The sequence below is a fragment of the Eriocheir sinensis genome, chromosome 4 (assembly GCF_024679095.1).
Source record: "Eriocheir sinensis breed Jianghai 21 chromosome 4, ASM2467909v1, whole genome shotgun sequence".
NCBI classification, from domain to species: Eukaryota; Metazoa; Arthropoda; class Malacostraca; order Decapoda; family Varunidae; genus Eriocheir; species Eriocheir sinensis.
In genome coordinates, this window is record NC_066512.1 from 23579501 (window position 1) to 23598434 (window position 18934).

General features: G+C 41.3%; 1 protein-coding gene across 10 annotated transcripts in view; it reads right to left on the reverse strand.

The window, feature by feature from the left end:
- Positions 1 to 1956: 1956 nt before the first annotated feature.
- The window catches only part of LOC127010341 (protein alan shepard-like), a 105482-nt gene continuing 88504 nt past the window's right edge, over positions 1957 to 18934 (reverse strand). For 8 of the 10 annotated variants that reach the window (XM_050884297.1, XM_050884279.1, XM_050884346.1 and 5 more), the window contains 7 exons: positions 16037 to 16095; positions 15403 to 15652; positions 14617 to 14776; positions 14117 to 14287; positions 13371 to 13505; positions 11540 to 11705; positions 1957 to 10215 (listed from right to left, as the gene is read on the reverse strand). In XM_050884297.1, coding sequence (XP_050740254.1) covers positions 11544 to 11705; positions 13371 to 13505; positions 14117 to 14287; positions 14617 to 14776; positions 15403 to 15652; positions 16037 to 16095 — 937 coding nt within the window. In that variant the 3' untranslated portion in view covers positions 1957 to 10215; positions 11540 to 11543. The remainder of the gene's footprint in view (positions 10216 to 11539; positions 11706 to 13370; positions 13506 to 14116; positions 14288 to 14616; positions 14777 to 15402; positions 15653 to 16036; positions 16096 to 18934) is intronic. The other 2 variants (XM_050884323.1, XM_050884315.1) reach the window with 2 other exon arrangements.

Sequence of the window (18934 nt, forward strand, 5' to 3'; positions counted from 1 at the left end):
ACCATGAACCTAATAAAAACACTTATGAGAACCCGACTGATCTCCTTTTCGGTCTTTGGAAATAGTTAATCTGTGAGGCGGGATTTAAGCGTCTGAGAATACCGACGTTTGAGGCACAGTGGTTTATGCAAGGCAAGTATAGAGATACTTGCCTTGGTTTTATGTTCATCACTTACCAATGGGCCAAAATACCTATACATATTACGTGAGATACTGTAGGAAGATATTATAGGGAATTAGGGATCGAGATGTATTATGGTGAGATATTATGGGCCAAAGTATAGCCTACCTCTACTATATATGCGAGATATGATGGGGCAAGGTACTGTATGTTCATCACGTAATTATTGTGCTCCGGGCAAGGACATATAGTAAATTGCTCCACCTTATTTTTTGTCGTTGAGGTGCGGCGGACGCTGTGGAGGTTCTATAATTATAGTTCTGTCCCTCCCACCTACACACGAGGTTCAAAATTGAGTCGTCGCTCCTCAGGGATAGTAAAATATTTTAATTGATACCTATCTCCGGAAGTTGTGAAGAGCCTCATGAACGACCTTGAAAGCCACTCATTAATGGGGGATTCATAACATGGCTTCCGTAATAAAATATCCTGCCTATCAAACCTACTGACCTATTATATATATACGATTCTCAGTTCATGACGTAACTAAATCATTGGACGTAGTCTATCTTGATTTCCAGAAAGCGTTTGATAAAGTCCCACATCATAAATTACTTTATAAGCTAGAGCAACTAGGTATTGATTGACGGTCAATTACACGAATGGATCGCGAATTGGTTGAGCAACAGACAACAATTAAAGAGTGGTGATCGATGCATGGATTTAACTCAGCAGCACAAAGATTGGTAACTCGGTTCTCACTGACGAAGACAGACAAAGCCTCCAAGAGGATTTGCATAAAATTTCGGTTTGGTCTTATAGATGAGAGATGCCCTTTAATGTAGACAAGTGCCAGATCCTTCAAGTTGGAATATATATATATATATATATATATATATATATATATATATATATATATATATATATTTCGTTGGGGATATACCCCAAGGGAGGAAGGCGGTGCATGCCGCGCAACCACCCAGATGGCTGGTAGAGATCGAGTTCAAGGAGGAGGCCCAACAACGGGGGTGTCGGAAAGAGCCCACCTTTCCACTCCCATGGCACTGGAGATATATATATATATATATATATATATATATATATATATATATATATTATTTTTTTTTCTTTTTTGGTATTTCGTTGGGGATATACCCCAATGGAGGAAGGCGGTGCATGCCGCGCAACCCCCCAGACGGCTGGTAGAGAGATACCCAATTCTTTCAAGGAGGAGGCCCAACAACGGGGCTGAGGGTGTCGGAAAGAGCCCACCTTTCCACCCCCATGGTAACCGATAGGTCTCGAACCTACGCCCCAGCAACCCGCCGAAGCGCAAGGCAGAGAGACTACCACGGGACCACGGGAGCCCCCTTATATATACTATTTAGATTGTTCTTTAAACTGCCTAATCATGCAACAGCAGCCTCGATCAAGCATTAATTTTTTTTTTAAATTTCACCTGCTTCGTGTCTGTTGTGTTTGGTCCATCACTGTTAGAGATTGGAAAAAGGCCTACTTGCTTACCTCCTGCATCCTTGCTGCTTATGCTTTTTTACGTGATGAAATATTCTGTATGTTATCCTTATACTTGTATGAGATTCTAACTGTATCTTCACTTACCCACTGGTAACACAGTCTGCCTACTTTATGCCACTACTCTCATTTCTTTCACATCCCTGCATCTCCTTTCTGCTGAAAATAATTAAGTCAGTTAACATGCATGAACCACTACACAGTATATGTAAATGTGGAGCCCACTTACATTGACCTATAACATATGAGACAGCTCCCCTCTCACGAGAAGTGTATGATATGAGGGAAGTCAGCAAAACATATTAAACATAAAATCTTTATTTAGTCCTTTCCTCTGTCAACAATATTAACTTCACATTGAAGAATCACTATTTATAATATTTCATGCCATTCCACTCATCCGTGACAATAAAGGAAAAGTGTTGCGTCACGTCTTGCATATGTTACCAGTGGTTTCATTTGCCATTCACAAACTTCGCCCCTATTAACCACAACTCCAGTCATTCCGGTCAGCAAAATTAAAATCTTGTGTATAAATTAAGACAAAATAAAGTTATGTCAATCCTATGTACAGGGTCAGCAATGGGCTTTATAAATACTGTGTGATGAGTGAGGCTGTACCTCTCTCATGGTGAGCTACAAGCACACGCAGTCTCTCCTTCTCTCTGTGTCTCCCCTTTTCCAATGGTCACTTCCTTTCCCATGAGGGTATGTTAGGAGGACTAAAGACCATGTCCAGCGCAGTATATCAGAGTTCGCCTTGAAAAGTTCACTGTAAGGACTAGATGTAACAGAAAAAAAAAGATAAAAGACTGGCCTGCACACATATACATACAGGCAGTCACTTGTAAAAGCCAATTCAAAAATTTAAGACTAAATATGTCTTATTTGATTACAAGTAAAGATTGCTGATGCTGTTCTGCGGAAACCTAGCTGTAACTCACTCAATGAGAGAAGTGCATGTTTCAGATGTATCATGTATTTTCTAGGAATGCAATTGATGTGTAACGCTGCTCCTGTATAATGGTTTGTCTGTACCTGATAATAAAATCCATGAAAAATAACAATGACGAAAAAGTGCCACGTAAAAGAAAACAATTTAGAATCTTCAACCAAGATACAGACTGAAGACCTCCACATTCAAGGCATCATGATTGTTGCAGTATCAAAGTCAAGCTCAAACTCAGGATAAAACCATTGAACAGTTGTGGGTCATCGTACCCTACGAAGTCACGTCCCCCTTTTAAAGCTTTGAAATTGGCCTATTACTTTGAAAAAAAAAAAAAAAAAAAAAAAAAAGAAAAGCCAGACTCACGGGAGCTGAGATGTGGAAACCGCCCAATGCCATTTGTTTCAGTGGCTAGAGAACTAATGTGAGGAAGATGTAATAAATTTATCTCATATCTTGCAATGGGTCAGTTACCGTGTCTCATATTTTCTTCATCTCTAGTTTCTTTTCTGATTCCTTGAGGACGAATCGATGCTGGCTAGTGCAGGGAGGGAGAACATGGGCAAAGAAGTAAAGAAAAGTGAAGAGTAATGGAAGAAATATAGAGAGAGCAGAAATATAAGATAGCAGGCATGGGATAGACTTTCAAAGCTAAAAAATATTTATATAATTAATCTAGCAATGATTGTAGAAGTTAGGAAATGCAAGTTAATTCAAGGTGGGTGAGACTAGGAGAAAAAAGGCAGGGCAAAACAGGGAACAGCAAAGAGTAAATAAAACTTGTGGCTGAAGAAAAGGCTAGTCTAATGGAAATAAAGAGGCAGATAGGGGGAGAGGGTGCAGGTCTAGTGCCACCACACAGCCAGGGCGTAAGGCGATGTATCTTACACTAGTCACCTGAGTTGGTAATGTCCCAGCAAAAGACCTGTACAGTCCTGCTAAATAAGTCCCTTGGAGTTTGTCAGGCTAGTCCCCTGCCCAACTATTATGAAGCTTCTACAGGGCCCTGGCTGGTTGTGGCACTCACCTTATCCCCACCCATGCTGCTCACTTTTCACATGGCTGAGCCAACATTCTGCTCCATTATGATAATGCTTTAAGAGAACATGATCTTGCCTGCCAACTCGAGTTCATTGGGTAACTACATGCACGTATGCAATTACCTTACATTCTGTGATGCTGGTATAGGTCTTCTTTAACTATTAAGTCACAAAAACCGATGTTGTGTGGCAGAGCTCTGGAATACTTTTCCTTGTATTAAGGTTTTGCTATCATATGGAGTTTTAACAAATCTATCTGTTTGGCCCTGGATCGTGGGAGTGCATTGCCCTTCTCTCTCTTTCTCTCTATGATGAGCATATTCAGAAATCAATTATCAATACAACTCATCCTATCTGGGAACAGGAGCCAACCTAAGTGTTCTACAGCACCAGCAGTTGTCCCAACCTACGTCTTCATACATGCACCTTTTTACGTATTCCTCAAGACCTTTGGTTGACTATAATATTGCTTGAAATCTGAGGGTGCTGGGGTGGGAGGGATCTGTGGGGTTGGGGATACAAAAATAGCTCTCATTGGACTTTCTTTTATCCAGGCTCAATGCGATATGAAGCTTCACTCCGATCGCTAACGTGCTCACTGCTAGGTGGCCACGTGATAGGGATGGAGAAGACTGGGGTGGGAGTCACCTCTGAGTATAGACACTGGAACCTATTACATACCAGCCTTAATGTGAGCTCTAATTGGCATACATCTCGCTCTGACACTAGTGCCCAATCTGGCAATTTTATGATTCAACAAACTCAGCTGCCAACCTCCCACATAACCATGGAATATAGGAGCAAGTACTTCATAAAGCTTGCTCACACCCATGGCAGGGGCTGCTGCAGTGACAATGAGCCACCAGATGAAGCAGCTAGACAAGACTGTTGTGATGCCTCCCTTATGATGTGGTTCATACTATTTACTGCAAGTATACATACATGTTCATATTGGCAATGCAATGAACAAAATTAGTCCAGCTACATGAATAAAAACTGGTCTAATCTTCAAATCTTTCACCAAAAAAATGTTGAGTGATGGCTGAGCAAGCTATTGATCCAATGTTGGTTTGTACTGGTGGTGTTTGGCGCTGGCTGAGGTTGGGGTCACTCATTCTAGCCCCTAGAACTTGGCTAATAGCAATTTAGGATGCATCTGTTAACTTTCTACTAATAAAGTTGTAATAAAATATGACTTTGGTGATATCAACAATACTTTGGTTAACAAACTAATCAGCTTAACAGAAATAAGGTATTCAACCCATCAAGTCCTCGCAAGTTCCCCTTCCCCTTCCCCTCAAACGGGTCACACACACAGGCAGCCTCACATGCACACTCCTCGTATCCTGTGCTCACTCCACTGATTTCAACAAAAGATCTGATAATCTGCTGAAACTCAAATGTTATAATCAAGATTTCTAGCAGGCTTGAATTCTATCACTTCTAAAACTGGAAAAGGAAAACAAAATCCCACCTGAAGATGTGTCAGTGACTGAGCCTGGCTGGGGGAGGGGAGGAGGGTGCGGGGCAACAGGGAGGCGCTGGGGACACTACTGGGGTCTCCATACTCATCCCCTCCGGAGCACAGGGAAGACGTTTGGAATGGGCACATTCATTTTTCTACAACTTGGATTTCTCTCTTATACAATTTGCAAAAAATCACATTTTTTGAAAGATTAACCTTATTCAATAGCCCTGGGAGATGCGGCTGAGCAGCTGTTCACGGGCGCAGGGTGAGCAGGCCGGGCTGGGCTGCTGTGCTGTGCGCCTCCACCACCACCGGCAAAACTCAGTGTACCATTGAAGGTGTGTATGGTCATGACCAGCCTGCTCACCTTTGGCCTAGATCAGCTGTTCAGAAAAGGTCTATTGTTAACACTTACAACTAAGGCTTTCCTTAACACTACTTCTTCCCTACAATTCTTAAATCTAGATTCGTTTGCACAAAATTCACAGTGAAGAAAGTGTACTGAAAATAAAGAAAAAGAAGAGAAACTTTCACAAAACACAACGCCACAGATTTTGAATAACACATCTTTTTTGCATTTTCTTAACTTTGGAAGTGCCTTAACTCTAGGTAAAGTGTTGCGGCCACAGCAGTCACAGAACACAGTGCGGCCCAGGCCGACACTGGAACTCCTGTGGCTGCTACACTATCTTCAGGCCCTAAACTAAGCATGTGAGTCACTTCCCTCAAGTATTGAGACTCTGGGTGGGTGTGGCAGTGCCGGGGGCAGCTCAGCCGCCCAGCCTCTCGTCCTGGCCTCAACAAGTTGGCTGTGTTGTCCTGATGCACACTGTCTTCATTTTACAGGTAATGAAGATGCTATGTACAACTGTGCCTTCTTAGTCAATTTCTGTGATGACACTTAAAAAAAATCTAGCAATCATTTGAAATGTACACATTTGTTTCATTTGACACTTATGTACATGCTGGTGTGTCAGGTATATGTAGTTCTTATTAAAATAAGCCTTGTTATCAAAATAAACCTATATTCTTTCAACAGTCTCAATAGGTTATTTATAACATCATCTAGCTGTACAGTACACTAGTCACTCCACCTGTTACTTTACAGCACTAGCAAGAGTCCTTGTCACACTGATCAGACTAAGCACTAATCATTAGAATAGATCCTTCATTTTCAGTCTCATGTTTTCCCCCACCACTTAAAGCTTCCATAGAAATCCTGTCTTGCTGGCTGCCCAGAGGAGGAGAACTCAACAGCCAGTAATACCTATGTGTGGGTGGGGTGGGCTGCTGTGAGTGTGGCTGCTGCGGTGTAGCACGAGACATTAGGAACGTGTCAACACTCCACCAGTCCAGCTGCCCGGCACAGCCTTCACTGCTTGAGCTTCACCTCTCGCTCCTGAGGTGCGGGTGCCTCCACTTGCTGGCTGTCATCCATCACTGAGACCAACTGTGTCTGCTCCTGTTCTGTCCTCATTTCATATATTCCACCAGAGACTTTAATTTAATATAAAACAAAATTGTACACTCACTGGAACACAGTCTCACCCATACACACACATACACAACTCAGGATGGTCAAACAAAACTTTACTTTGATATAAAATAATTAACTTTCAATTTTGTTACAAGTTTTCATAACTAATGATACAAACACCCATGATGTGATAAAATATAACTCTTTACTGTAAAACCTTCAGCAGCACACACTGGCCTCAACACAGGAAGACAGAATACCACATCATTCAACAAACTCTGATAACTATATAGAAATTTCTCAATTAAAATATTTACCAATAGTTCTTTATCTTTGTTTATATATGTATGTATGTGTACATACAAATATATATATATATATATATATATATATATATATATATATATATATATATATATATATATATATATATATATATATATATATATATATATATATATATAGCCAATTGAATCAATATGAATAATAAATCTACTACTGCATACAAATCATGCAACACAAAATACTCATTATGCACTTTAAATTATCATATAAATAATGTTAAAACTCTTATAATCAATCTGTAGAATTGAGCATGTGCCTTCTCTTGAAATTTATATTGCAATAACTGACAACTAATTCATCCTGAATATCCATCAGCCTGGAGCCACATCCAAGGAGGAAACAACCCTGGTGTTGGTGCATCACCCACTACTGGCTGCTACCACTGCCACCACCACCATCATCATCACCACCACCACCACCACCATCATCATCATCATCACCACCACCACCACCACCACCACCACCAAATGGACCATCACCCGGCCAGCTGTGCCGAGGCCCTGGATGGGTTAGTTAACTATTTACATTCAAATGTTCTATAAGTATCACAATTGCATTTTGTTTGATATTCATCTTCTCCCTACTTAAAAGTAAAAATAAATCTCTATCCATACATTTCCTCCTAAATTAAAATAAAATCAGTCAACAGGCACTCAACAACATTCTTCCACAGAACTTCAAATCAATAGGGATTGCTCAGCTTGACATCTACTTCCACACAAGGAAACACTGCAGGGGCGGCCGGCCCGGGCAACACAGGGGCGGGACACAGGCTGCACCGGCAAAACCTCTATTACCCATTATAATGAAATTACTTTGGAATCCACTAGAAGATTTTGGCATGGATTTCAACTACTGGGAGTCCCTGTATGAATTTATGTCTCTGAAGAAAGGCACATATCTAAAACTGGAAATATGTTTTCTTTCTTGACACTTTTTAAAAAATAAACTATCACTTTACTCTATTCAATATTTCTTTTAGTTATTAAAAAGAATGAAAATGCAAAACTGCCCTATAAACAGCAGCCAGGAAAAAAATATAGAGATAAATTAAGAGTTGCTAAATGGGATTGATCAAAGAAGGAAATACACAGTGGAATGTAAGTAATGTGAGGAACAGTCCTGCCACCATCAACTGACCTGCCCGAGACTAGCACCAGAAACCAAACTGCTGCCCTGCATCACCACGGTGCCTGCTGCTGCTGGGTGAATGGGGTTGAGGGAAGTGTTGGGGGTGTGAGTGGCACTGTTCAGCTTAAGTTTTACTTTGGGTGGCTCACAAGAGGAGTCTGCACAACACCTACATCCCCTCAGTGTAAGTGTACTAGGTGTGAGGTAAGGTCACATGTTCTCCCCTGTATTACTGACCCAACCTCTGTCGCTACATTGCAGCAGCCTGTACTGGTGGTAGAAATAAGACATTATAGTGTGAGGTGCGAGGAATATGTGATTGAGACGAACACAAAAAAGTGAAAGGGTAAGGACTGAACAGGGCATAATAAGAAAAGGGAGAGAGAACGAAGAAAAACCTGTATTAATGAAGTAAACAGGCTAAGACACATTTGGGGAGCCACATAAACTATCAGTGTAGTGAAGGGCCAATGCTGCACAGTGATGCGACAACACACCAGCATGGTTTGTGTGTGCAGTTCTCGGGCTGATACAGGAAAACTGATTCTACATTTTCTGAATACCATCTTGTTAACATTCCTCTTCTCTCTCTCAAAGAAAAAGGGAAGCTATTGTTTAGCAGGGTAGAACCACAGTTTTCAGGTAGCCACTCAAACAGCAAGCATACCTACCATGGAGCCAGATTTGCATTGATGAAGAATTGGAAATCCTTCCATATGATAAGTTTAAGTGTTTGAGAAAATGTTGCCAAGGTAGTAGTAGTGGTAGGGTTTAACTCTTCCTTCTATTTAACTGTATCAGAAAATAAATTATTTGTTTCTAATTTATGTACTGGAAATTATATGTACAAGTGCTTTCAATGTAAAAATTGCTGAATAGATTTATATTAATTTTCCCTTTGCTAATTGCAGTATAAACAATAATTTATATACCTTATGTATACTTGGCAAAATACTTATAAGGAATATGACTGAATGGAAGTAATATTTTTCATTTCCTACTTAACTATACTGGGTGACTTTGCGGTTGTGAGCGACTGCAGGGCAAGGCAGGCTGGCCGCCCGCCTCCCCGGCAGGCCATAGCCTCCACTCTGGTCGGAGGCTCACTGTGAGTTGCCTCCAATTAACAACTGACATCAACTTCTACTTTTGTCCTTGTCTACTTCTTAATGGTTTGGAAGGCAGCCGAGGACTATGTAAGACCATGCTTGGTCAACTGTGTGAAAAATAGGCTCTGGGGGACAAAGACCAGTCATCTAACCCAAGAGAAAGATCAGCTAAAACTTCTAGCAATTGTAAAGTAAAGAAAACTGATTGTATACAGATACATATACATAATGAAGAGGCCCGTCTTCATTCATGACACTCATTTAGGCAGCTCTGGGAGGGTTTACTCAAGACCAAATAAATATAAGCATCAAAGGTGAGATGTTTCATGGACAGCACTGAGTTACAGAAACTACTAACAAGTCAGGATGTAGAAGTAGATCACAAGGTTCAAGAGGTCTTAAAAATTTCTTCTTGCTAACTGAAGGGATGATTCTGATATCTTTCGTTAATCAACAAAAACTTGGGAAATGATATATTTTTTTCATTGACCCATATGGTTGCACTTGCTTACTTAAAGAAACTCTCTATGCTAGTCATTCTACACTTGTGTCTAACTGAATCACAGGTCCCACACTGCCTGGACGCAGGACCAACCCACCTGCCTGGGCGAGGGAAACTTTTCTTGCATTTTGCGACTGGCTGGCTGGGAGCAGTAGGAAGCCCAAGGCAGCCTCAGCACATGGGGCTGCCTGGCTACTTTCTCCTGGCAGTCCTGACTTTAGTAGTCTAGGGTGCTCAGACCACAGTGTTGCCAGCACTCATGCTAAGGAATTCTTGTAGTTCTCTTGACGAGATAATGGGAGGATGGAGGCCTAATCTTTTTTACAATGCACTTTCTAGCTGATTGATATACAAGGACAAGACACATATGAACAATGGATTGCAATTTTTCAAGCACAGTCCCTGCTGTAATGTTGAGTTAGTTCTATCGTACTGACATGAGACTGTGGCCCACAGAGCCTGAACACCGTGATTCTTGACTGGGGCTTCCCCACTTCAGAAGGACAAGACAGTGGTTAACGAGGTGACCTAGGTCCACACCTGCAGGGAGAAGAAAAACAATGTAAAGAAAAGCAGATATATTTTGTCAAATCGCGCTTGGCGGGGGGTGTCGCAAATACCCTACCCGTGTATCAGCAAATCCATGAACGGTGAGGCCGCGAACGGTGGGGGGCTTTTGTATTTAAAAGTAATATTTTTGTTCAAATTGCCGCCAATGGCGTCACGGTGCACTTTGGCCCTAAAAAATTTTACACGCCATTGGCATCACGGTGTGCGAGAGGGTTAAGAGTATAGGAAGTGTTTATAAGAGTGTGGGAAAGGCTAATAAGAGTGTGGGAAAGGCTAATAAGAGTGTGGGAAAGGTTTATAAGAGTGTGGGGAGGGTTTATAATGCCTTAAAATATATATAAATAATAAAATAATTATAAGGTCACTACACGGATTTTTGCCTATCGCGGGGGGTTCTGGAACCTAACCCCTGCGATAGATGAGGGACCACTGTACTTCCTTACTAATGAGACTTTCTATACAACAAAGTGTGGTCATACTTTGTTGGTTTATACCATAAGGTACTGGCTATCATGTGTCTGAAGATACTCTAAACTTAACCTAACATAATCTAACAAAAACAAAACAAACACTATAGGTCTTGACTCATAAAATTCATATATGCTTCCTTACTAATGAGACTTTCTATGCAACAAAGTGAGGTCATCCTTTGTTGATTTATACCATAAGGTGCTGGCAATCATGTGTTTGAAGCTACCCTGTGTTTCATAAATCTTCAATTAGCAAAACCTTACTTTTTCATACACGGACTTACATGCTTCTTTGTTCACACGTTACCATGTTTCTATAAAGTTTATGAAATGCTTCAGTAATCCACACCAACCCTGGATATGTGGAAAAGTGGGAGATGAAGCACTACTGCTGATGATGATTATGGTAATGATGATAATGATGCTGATGACCATCATTTGGGAAATGTAAAGAGGAAAAGTTTGGAAAGGTTCGTTTAGTCGGCGCAACATCTGTGGTCATATGCCGGAGAGAGACAGAAGGGGAAGGAATTATAGGAGAAGGGAACAGATCCCAGGAGACGGGACACAACCCTTGATTAATACCTGGTACCCATTCACTGCTGGATGGACAGGGGCGTAGGGTATCGGAAAAGCCGCCCAAATTTTTCCACTCGCCCAGGAATCGAACCCGGGCTCTCTCGGTTGTGAGCCGAGTGTGGTAACCACTGCACCACGAAGCCCCAGTGTAAAGAGGAGTAACAGTAAAGATGACAAGGCATGTAACTCTGCATATGACAGTGGTGGTAGTGGTGGTGGAAGTAGAGGAAGAGGCATCAACTCACAGTGTTACTTGGGCTGCTGCTGGCATGGGACTGGGCCGGGGGTGGTGGGGTAGGGTTGATACTCGTCAGGGGAGTGCGCAGTAGCCTCATCAATCATGGCCATGTGTTGCATCATGGGGGGATAGGGAGAGCCGGGATATGTCCCACCCGGCAGATATCCTCCTTGCTGGAAACGTAACACACCACCTTAAAAAAGTACTCTGCATTTTGGATGCTTTACTACCATATTTTTTTATTACCTATAGACAAAACAGTATTTCGAGAATCTGCAAATGAGTCCAGAAATAAGAGTATATAGCATTAAGAGTTCATATTAAATGATACGTAATTTCCATAAGGGATAAAAAATTACTGTTGTTTTGAGTATCAGCAGAGGTAAGGAAAAGCAATCAGTGCACTAGAGTGGCACCTGCTGGCTGTGGAGGCAAGGAGTCGTGTTACTCTATTCATATTTTCTTCTTTCTGTATGTTACAATGTTGCTTTCCTGGGTATTCATTATAAATATTTTCATGATTCCTACATATTTTAACTTGTTAACTGCATGCATCCACCTCTCCTGCATTCCAGCTGTGTAAGACATTCTGCTTAAGCCCATCCCTATGCTGTCCACCTTACTATGCTCAAGTTAAAACCAGTATTTTCAATTTTTCATCCCTTCCACTGATGAAGTCTAGAACAGAATTCCCTTCTTCCTATGACTTTAAGAGGTGGTTATTAACCCTTTCAGGCACCACAACGCAATTTGCGGCAAAACAAAATCGTCTACATGAGCTTTAGACTCGAATCGAGTAAAAAAAAAATTTAAAATTCGCCAAAAAATAGAGTATCTTTCAGAATCGCGTAAATTTTTCTTGTGACCAATAAAATAAACTAATTGTCAACTCTCTCGTGCCGTTGGATGTGAAATGATAATTGCCTGTGGTTTAGTTGCCTCTCAGCAGGTAGCCTGTGTTTTTTCAGAATTTATTTGCATTTTTTGATATTTTTTTCTTTCATAAGGCAGAATAATCTCTTCCAAAACCAACGATATATAATAATGCCAGGAAAAAGAATACTCATCGGTAAAATAGATAAAATTTTCGCTGCACGGTCAGGCCATTCCATGAGGCCCCCTAGGGAGCCCCAGATGGATGTCACAGTGGAAAGAGAAACTTATTAAACTTTTGGTGCGTGAAAGGGTTTAGACAACCTTATAAGAAAATTCCAGCACTATAGGGTCATCTTTATCCAAGCTCAATGGAGAAAAAACATGTTCCTGGCATTGCATATCCCTTAAGGGAACCTGTCTCATTTTGTTGAAAAAAAAGATACATTTTTTTTCTTTTTACATCTTCGCCTATAGCGCCGGTAGGCTTTCTTCAGGGGCCTGATGGTCGGCCCAAGCCCGTCATGGCGCAGGCTATTTTATAGAGGCGCCATTTATTCCTGGCTCATGCTGCCCCCCGGAACTCATTCTTGATTCACTTGGACGGTTTCTTCTAGAGTCCGGGTTGATGGGTGGTCTTCAGGACAGCATGTGGGTAGTCTTAGGCCATTCAGAGGTGACTGAAAAATCCCAGGTGGTAGCATGCGGATTCAAACCCGCGTCGTCCGGTACGCGGTGAATGTGGGGCCTGCACGCTAACCATCAGCCACCTCCTACCCTAGCTAGTTAATAAAGGAAATAAATGACCAGTACACTTTATTCTCAAATGGTCTTGATGTGTATGTCCTTTTGTCTTTTGTGATGAATAGCTATCTTATGTGAGCCCTTCAACATGCCAAATTTGACTACACCTGCTTGTTCCTAAGATCTTCAAGTCTGGATGAGAGGAGGGAGAGTATGCTTACAGAGCCAGGAGTGAGGTGGAGCTGCTGCATGTGTGTGGTCAGTGCTGGGATGACTGTGGTCTGCGAGTAGGGCATCTGGCTGGTGTCCATCGACTGTATTATCTGCCGGGGAAGCAGGCCCATGACAGAATGAGGCTGGTGGTGGGGAAGTGGTCTCAAGTGATGCATAATCAACTAGAACATCTTTATTACTAAGATTTTGCACCTGTTACCCAGAGAACACATAAAATCAGGGTCTTTAATGAAAATGGGAAATTGCTGCTCTCATATTGTTGTACAGGACACAAAATGACATAATGAATGTGAAGAGATAGATATTATTTAACTGCTTTTACACAAGGTAGCAACTGGATTATCTTATATTGCTATAACTTTCATAATGAAAAATTTGCTATAGTGAAGAGTAAATAACTTGTGTACATGAAGTAAAGGGTTGACACTTCAAGAGCCTTATCTAGCTAACTATTACTGTAAGAAACCAACAAATTTTCAGCTATATTTACTTTTAGTAATTATGTCAGAAACCTCGAGTACTTCTAGTTTGCAATGCTACTGATAATGACTTCTGCCCCTACTGAAAGTAATCACTGGTGCAAACTCAAAAACTGAGACATTATGAGTCAAATAAATGTCTTGTATTGCTGAAAGCAAATCAGTCAGTAAGGGAGACATAATGGAGTCCAGCAAAGGATGGCACACGCTGGACTCTGCTGATTCAGTACCGTAGGGCTGGCAGAGATACTGACCGAAGGAACATCCATATGTTGGAGGGCCGGGGGCTGCATGATGTAGAAGGGCTGCAGGGGGTAGGGGGGCACCTGGGACGGGGGGTACTGCCGGAATGGTCCTTGGGTCACTGAGGGCATTAGGGTTCCATTGGGAGTGAGAAGAGGCTGCTGGTCATACACTTGTATGGGCTGCAAGGAAAAGATAGTTAGGGTTACTAGCTTCCTAAGATAAAATGATTCATATAGTTTCTTAAAATATTTTTCATACTCTACGGATTTGATTTATAATACATGCCAACCTTTTTATGTGGTGAGGTTGAAACAGCATAAACTACTATTTCTTTGAAAATTAAAACTACCCTAAAATAATGAAGACCCAAAACATCAGCCAGAAATCACATGCCAGTTCCTTCTTCCCAATACTCGGCCTTGTACTTAGCTCACCTAACACTCCCAAGACAACAGGCTCCTAAGACTCAGGGCTACAGTATTCTTGAGTCCCAGCGCCAAACACTTACTTCAGGTCTATCCCAGTTGCTCTGGTCCTTTGGCTTATACTGGTTTCGCTTCTTGTTTCCAGAGTCAGCAAATTTGACAAGTAGAGCTTCCTTGGCTCCTCGCAGCACCTTTTTGTTAAATATCTGAATAATGTGCTCACACTTCTCCCGAGACTCCATTCTGCAGTGGAAAATAAGAGTCAACTTCTATATTTGACATAAAAAGAATTCTGGATATTATGGCCTAAAACAACAAAATGGATCAATAGAGGACAGGAAAGAGATTGACTGTGTGGAGATGGAGTGCCAGAACAGGGAAAATTGGAGATTTCTGCCATGGCCACCCCAATGGACAAAGTTCCCATTGGGTGTTAACACAGAGATTGGTAGGAAAAAAAGGGAGCTGACTTTTACAAGTGTATATTGTGCTTTATGAAGAAAAACCACAAGAAATGTAAAAAAGTCAGACTTAGTAAAGCCCTCAAGTCTGATGTTACTCTTGAGGGAAGGAAAGTGAAGGAAAGAAAGATTAAAATGACTAAGGATACTAAAGAAAATAACCATGCGTTTCATAAAGGCAATCAAAATAAAAGTAGTTTGTTATTCACAAACACTCAGATCTTAATCATGCTGGATACAGACCTCCAGTACTGTACATAAAAGTAAATTTTCACTTTTGTGTAAAAGCAAGTGGATCCTACTCACAGGGAATATGAAGATAATGCCATGGATTCACTTTACTCACACAGGAAAAAGGAGTCATGCAGCAAGACAAGCTCAGCTCACGGCCACTTCTCGTCATCTTACCTGGCAAAACCGACGCCTCTGGACTGCACATTGTTGTCTCTGAGGATCCGTGTGGAGATGACTTGCCCGTGCTGTGCTAAGAGCTGCTCCAACTCAGCCTCGTTCATGTGGGGTGGGAGGTTGGCGATGTACAGGTTGGTGGGGTCCTGCTCCTGCTGCTTGGCCATCTGTGCCTGGATGTTGGAGGCCTGCAGCCCCTTCACCGCCTTGTCGGCAGCAGCTGGCAACTCAAAGTCCACAAACCCGTACCCTGCCAACATAATCCTGCATGAGCGCTGGGGAATGGCTTGGGCAAGCTCAAGCTATGTTGTATGTATGTATGTGTGGCCGCTCAACTCAATCAGTAATTTGATTGATGATAAAATGTCTTATTTGACTGTTCAGAAATACATAAAATAATACTGTTGAACATACTACTTTTTGCATCTAAATTTATTGAAAGTAAAGATTGATGATTTCAATACATCTTCACATAGCACACTGGGTCTTGATTTAGGATGATAATTCTTGAGAAAAAATCAGCTAATATTTGGTGAAGTGAATACATGGGGTAAAAATATAAATCCATACTCAACCTTACTTTCTCTAAGCCAAACATTTCCTTAACCTTCAGCTGATGAAAAGGGGAACTCACCTTTACATTTGTTTGTGTTCTTGTCTAAGATGGCTTTTGTTGATATGATGTTGCCGTACCTGTGGTGACAAAACCAAGAATTAATACAAGCATGCCAATCTAAGCAAAAAAGTGGGGCACCTCTTATCACCTAAATGTTCTCTTAAGCCTGAAATCCATGGTTGAAATCCCACTATATGCAAAGAGAGTGGTTTTAGCGTAACATTCATTAATACCTGACTCCAATAGCTGGCTTGTGCTGAGGATGACACTCTACGGGCAGGCAATACAAAGAAGGCTGGTCAGAGGCAATTCAAATTGACCGATCACAATGAGGTGGCAAGTGCAACTGCTGTAAATGCACGCACACACTCACGCATGCACGCACACACACACACACACACCAACGATGCCAAATTGTCGTCTCAGCCTTTTATATTTGCTGATTTCCAACCCCAAAACTATCTCCTCCAACCCAATAACTAGATTCACTTATAGTTATCATTAAAACCGTTAATTACTGGTGTTTTTAGGGCAGTAGTGATGGGTCAGAAGCCGGAAATTACGATGCTTTGAGTATGAAATCTGGCATCGCTGACACACACAGACATGGACAGGGAGAGACAAGCTGTGTGTGTATGTGTGGATTATGCTGACTCCCCTCCTTACTCAGCACCACAACCCACTCAACTCAGTGGCAGCAGCACTGTGTTGCTCATAAACAATTGCGTCACTCAGCACTGGGACTGCAGCACTAACAACACCCAGTTCAGTGCTCTTCCGAATGCCCTTATAAGAAGAAGAAAAGCAAGGTGGAAAATGAAAGCCAGGGAGAGATTGAAGGGAAAAGCAATAGAATAATGAATGAATGATGGTAAAATAGATAAAACTAAAGTATAAAGACAGATGAAATAAAAAGAAAATTAATTGTAGTAGTAGTAGAGGTGGTAGTAGTAGTATAGTAGTAGTAGTAGTAGTAGTAGTAATAGAAGCAGAACCAGAAGCAGGAGGAAGAGGAAGAGGAGGAAGAGATAGAGGAGGAGGAAAAAGAAAAGGAGAGGAGGAGGAGGAAGAAAAAAAAGAGGAGGAGGAAGAGGAAGAAAAAGAGGAAAAGGAAAACAAGGAAGAAGAAGAAAACAAAGAAGGAGGAGGAGGGGCAAAAGAGGAAGAAGCTAATAATCATGATGACCTGAGTGGAGGTGATGATGGTAAGAAAGAAGAGAATGAATTAATAAAGAAAATGTCAAACATCCTAAAACAATTCTCACTTAACTAACTGACGGACAGAACACATAAGTGACTGAGTAAATGGGTCACTGACAACATAGCTAACTGTATGGATCAGTCAACAGCATTCCTTTATTAGAGATACAGTTTGGAGTTAAGTTATTCAGACTTAGTAAATGACTGGTTAGGAGAATGACATCTGATTATTTATAGACATTGTATTAGACTTTATTAACCTGGTAGCAACAACAGGCCAAATTTTTTTCTTGACATAAACCACACTGGGTGCTGAATTCAATCTTATTTGCTGATGACACAGTGCTCATTGCAGAAAATGAAAGTGACTTGCAAAATTTGGTCAGTGTTTTTGATAGTGTCTGTAAAAGGAGAAAGCTGAAAGTAAATGTCAACAAAAGTAAAGTGATGGCTTGTGAGCGGAGTAGAAGTGAAGTTGTGGATTTTGTATGCCCATATAGAGTAGGAATTGAATGTGAAAAAGAATGCAAAATAATTTTGAATGGTGAAGAAATGGAGGAGGCTAATGAGTTTAAGTAACTTGGATCAGTTATGTGTAAGCATGGTGGTACAGAAGGAGAGACAAGAGAAAGGGTATTGCAAGGAAGAAAGGTGGTAGGGTCTTTGGGACATATCATGAATGGCAGAAGTGTGAGCATGGAGGTAAAGAGGGATTTGAGAAATACAGTAATAGTATCAACCCTCACATATGCAAGCAAAACATGGGCCTGGAATGAAAGTCAGAGGTCTAGAACGCAGGCAATGGAAATGAGTTATTTGAGGAGTGCATGTGGTGTGCGTAGAATGGATGGAATGAGTAATGAAATGAGTATGAGCATTTTGGAATGTGTTACATGGGTGAAGGGAAGAAGTGTGGAGTGGTGGAAGAAGTGAAGCGACAGACTTTAAAGTGGTTTGGCAACGTGGAGCGAATGGAGGAGAGTAAGATGACCAGGAGGGTGTATGTGAGTGAGATAGAGGGAGGGAATGTTAGAGGACGACCTCCAGTAAAATGGAGAGATAGGGTGCAGGAGGATGTCAGGGAGAGGGGTGAAAGATCCTTGAGAAACTTTGAGCAGGCAAGGAGGGAGTGTCTGGATAGAGAAAGATGGAAACTCTTCAGCCGTGGCCATCCCCTGGTGGGATTGATTGATTGATTATTTTGGCGTTTGTCTTGGCGCCGCAGCTTCAAGGTCATGTGGCGCCGAATAAAATATCAAATAAACTATATTTTAAAACTGTACCAAACATCCCCAAACACCCCTGGTGGGAGATCCTAGGAGCAGGCGTCAAAGATGAATGAATGAATGAATGAATAAACAACACAAAATAGAGGATGCACCAATTCATTACAAGTGAGTTGATATCTATTATATAATGATTTGTGTGTGATGATTTTTTCTCATTAATTTGCTTAGATGAGCCTTTAAGAAACATGATCCCCGCAGCTACTGGGTTAACACTAATGTGGCCACTTTGTCTTGTCTGACCTGTTTTTCAAGGCATGGTAAGTTGGGTTTGTTGATTTTCTTACATCACTTTTTATGACCGAGTTTGTAAAATGTCAACCTGAACTGTGAAAATCTAACTCTTCTAACTTCGTCCCAAAATGGAATTAAAAGGCCAAACTAGCCATGTAACTGTTAATAAATACTAATATGATGTTTAAAAAGTCTG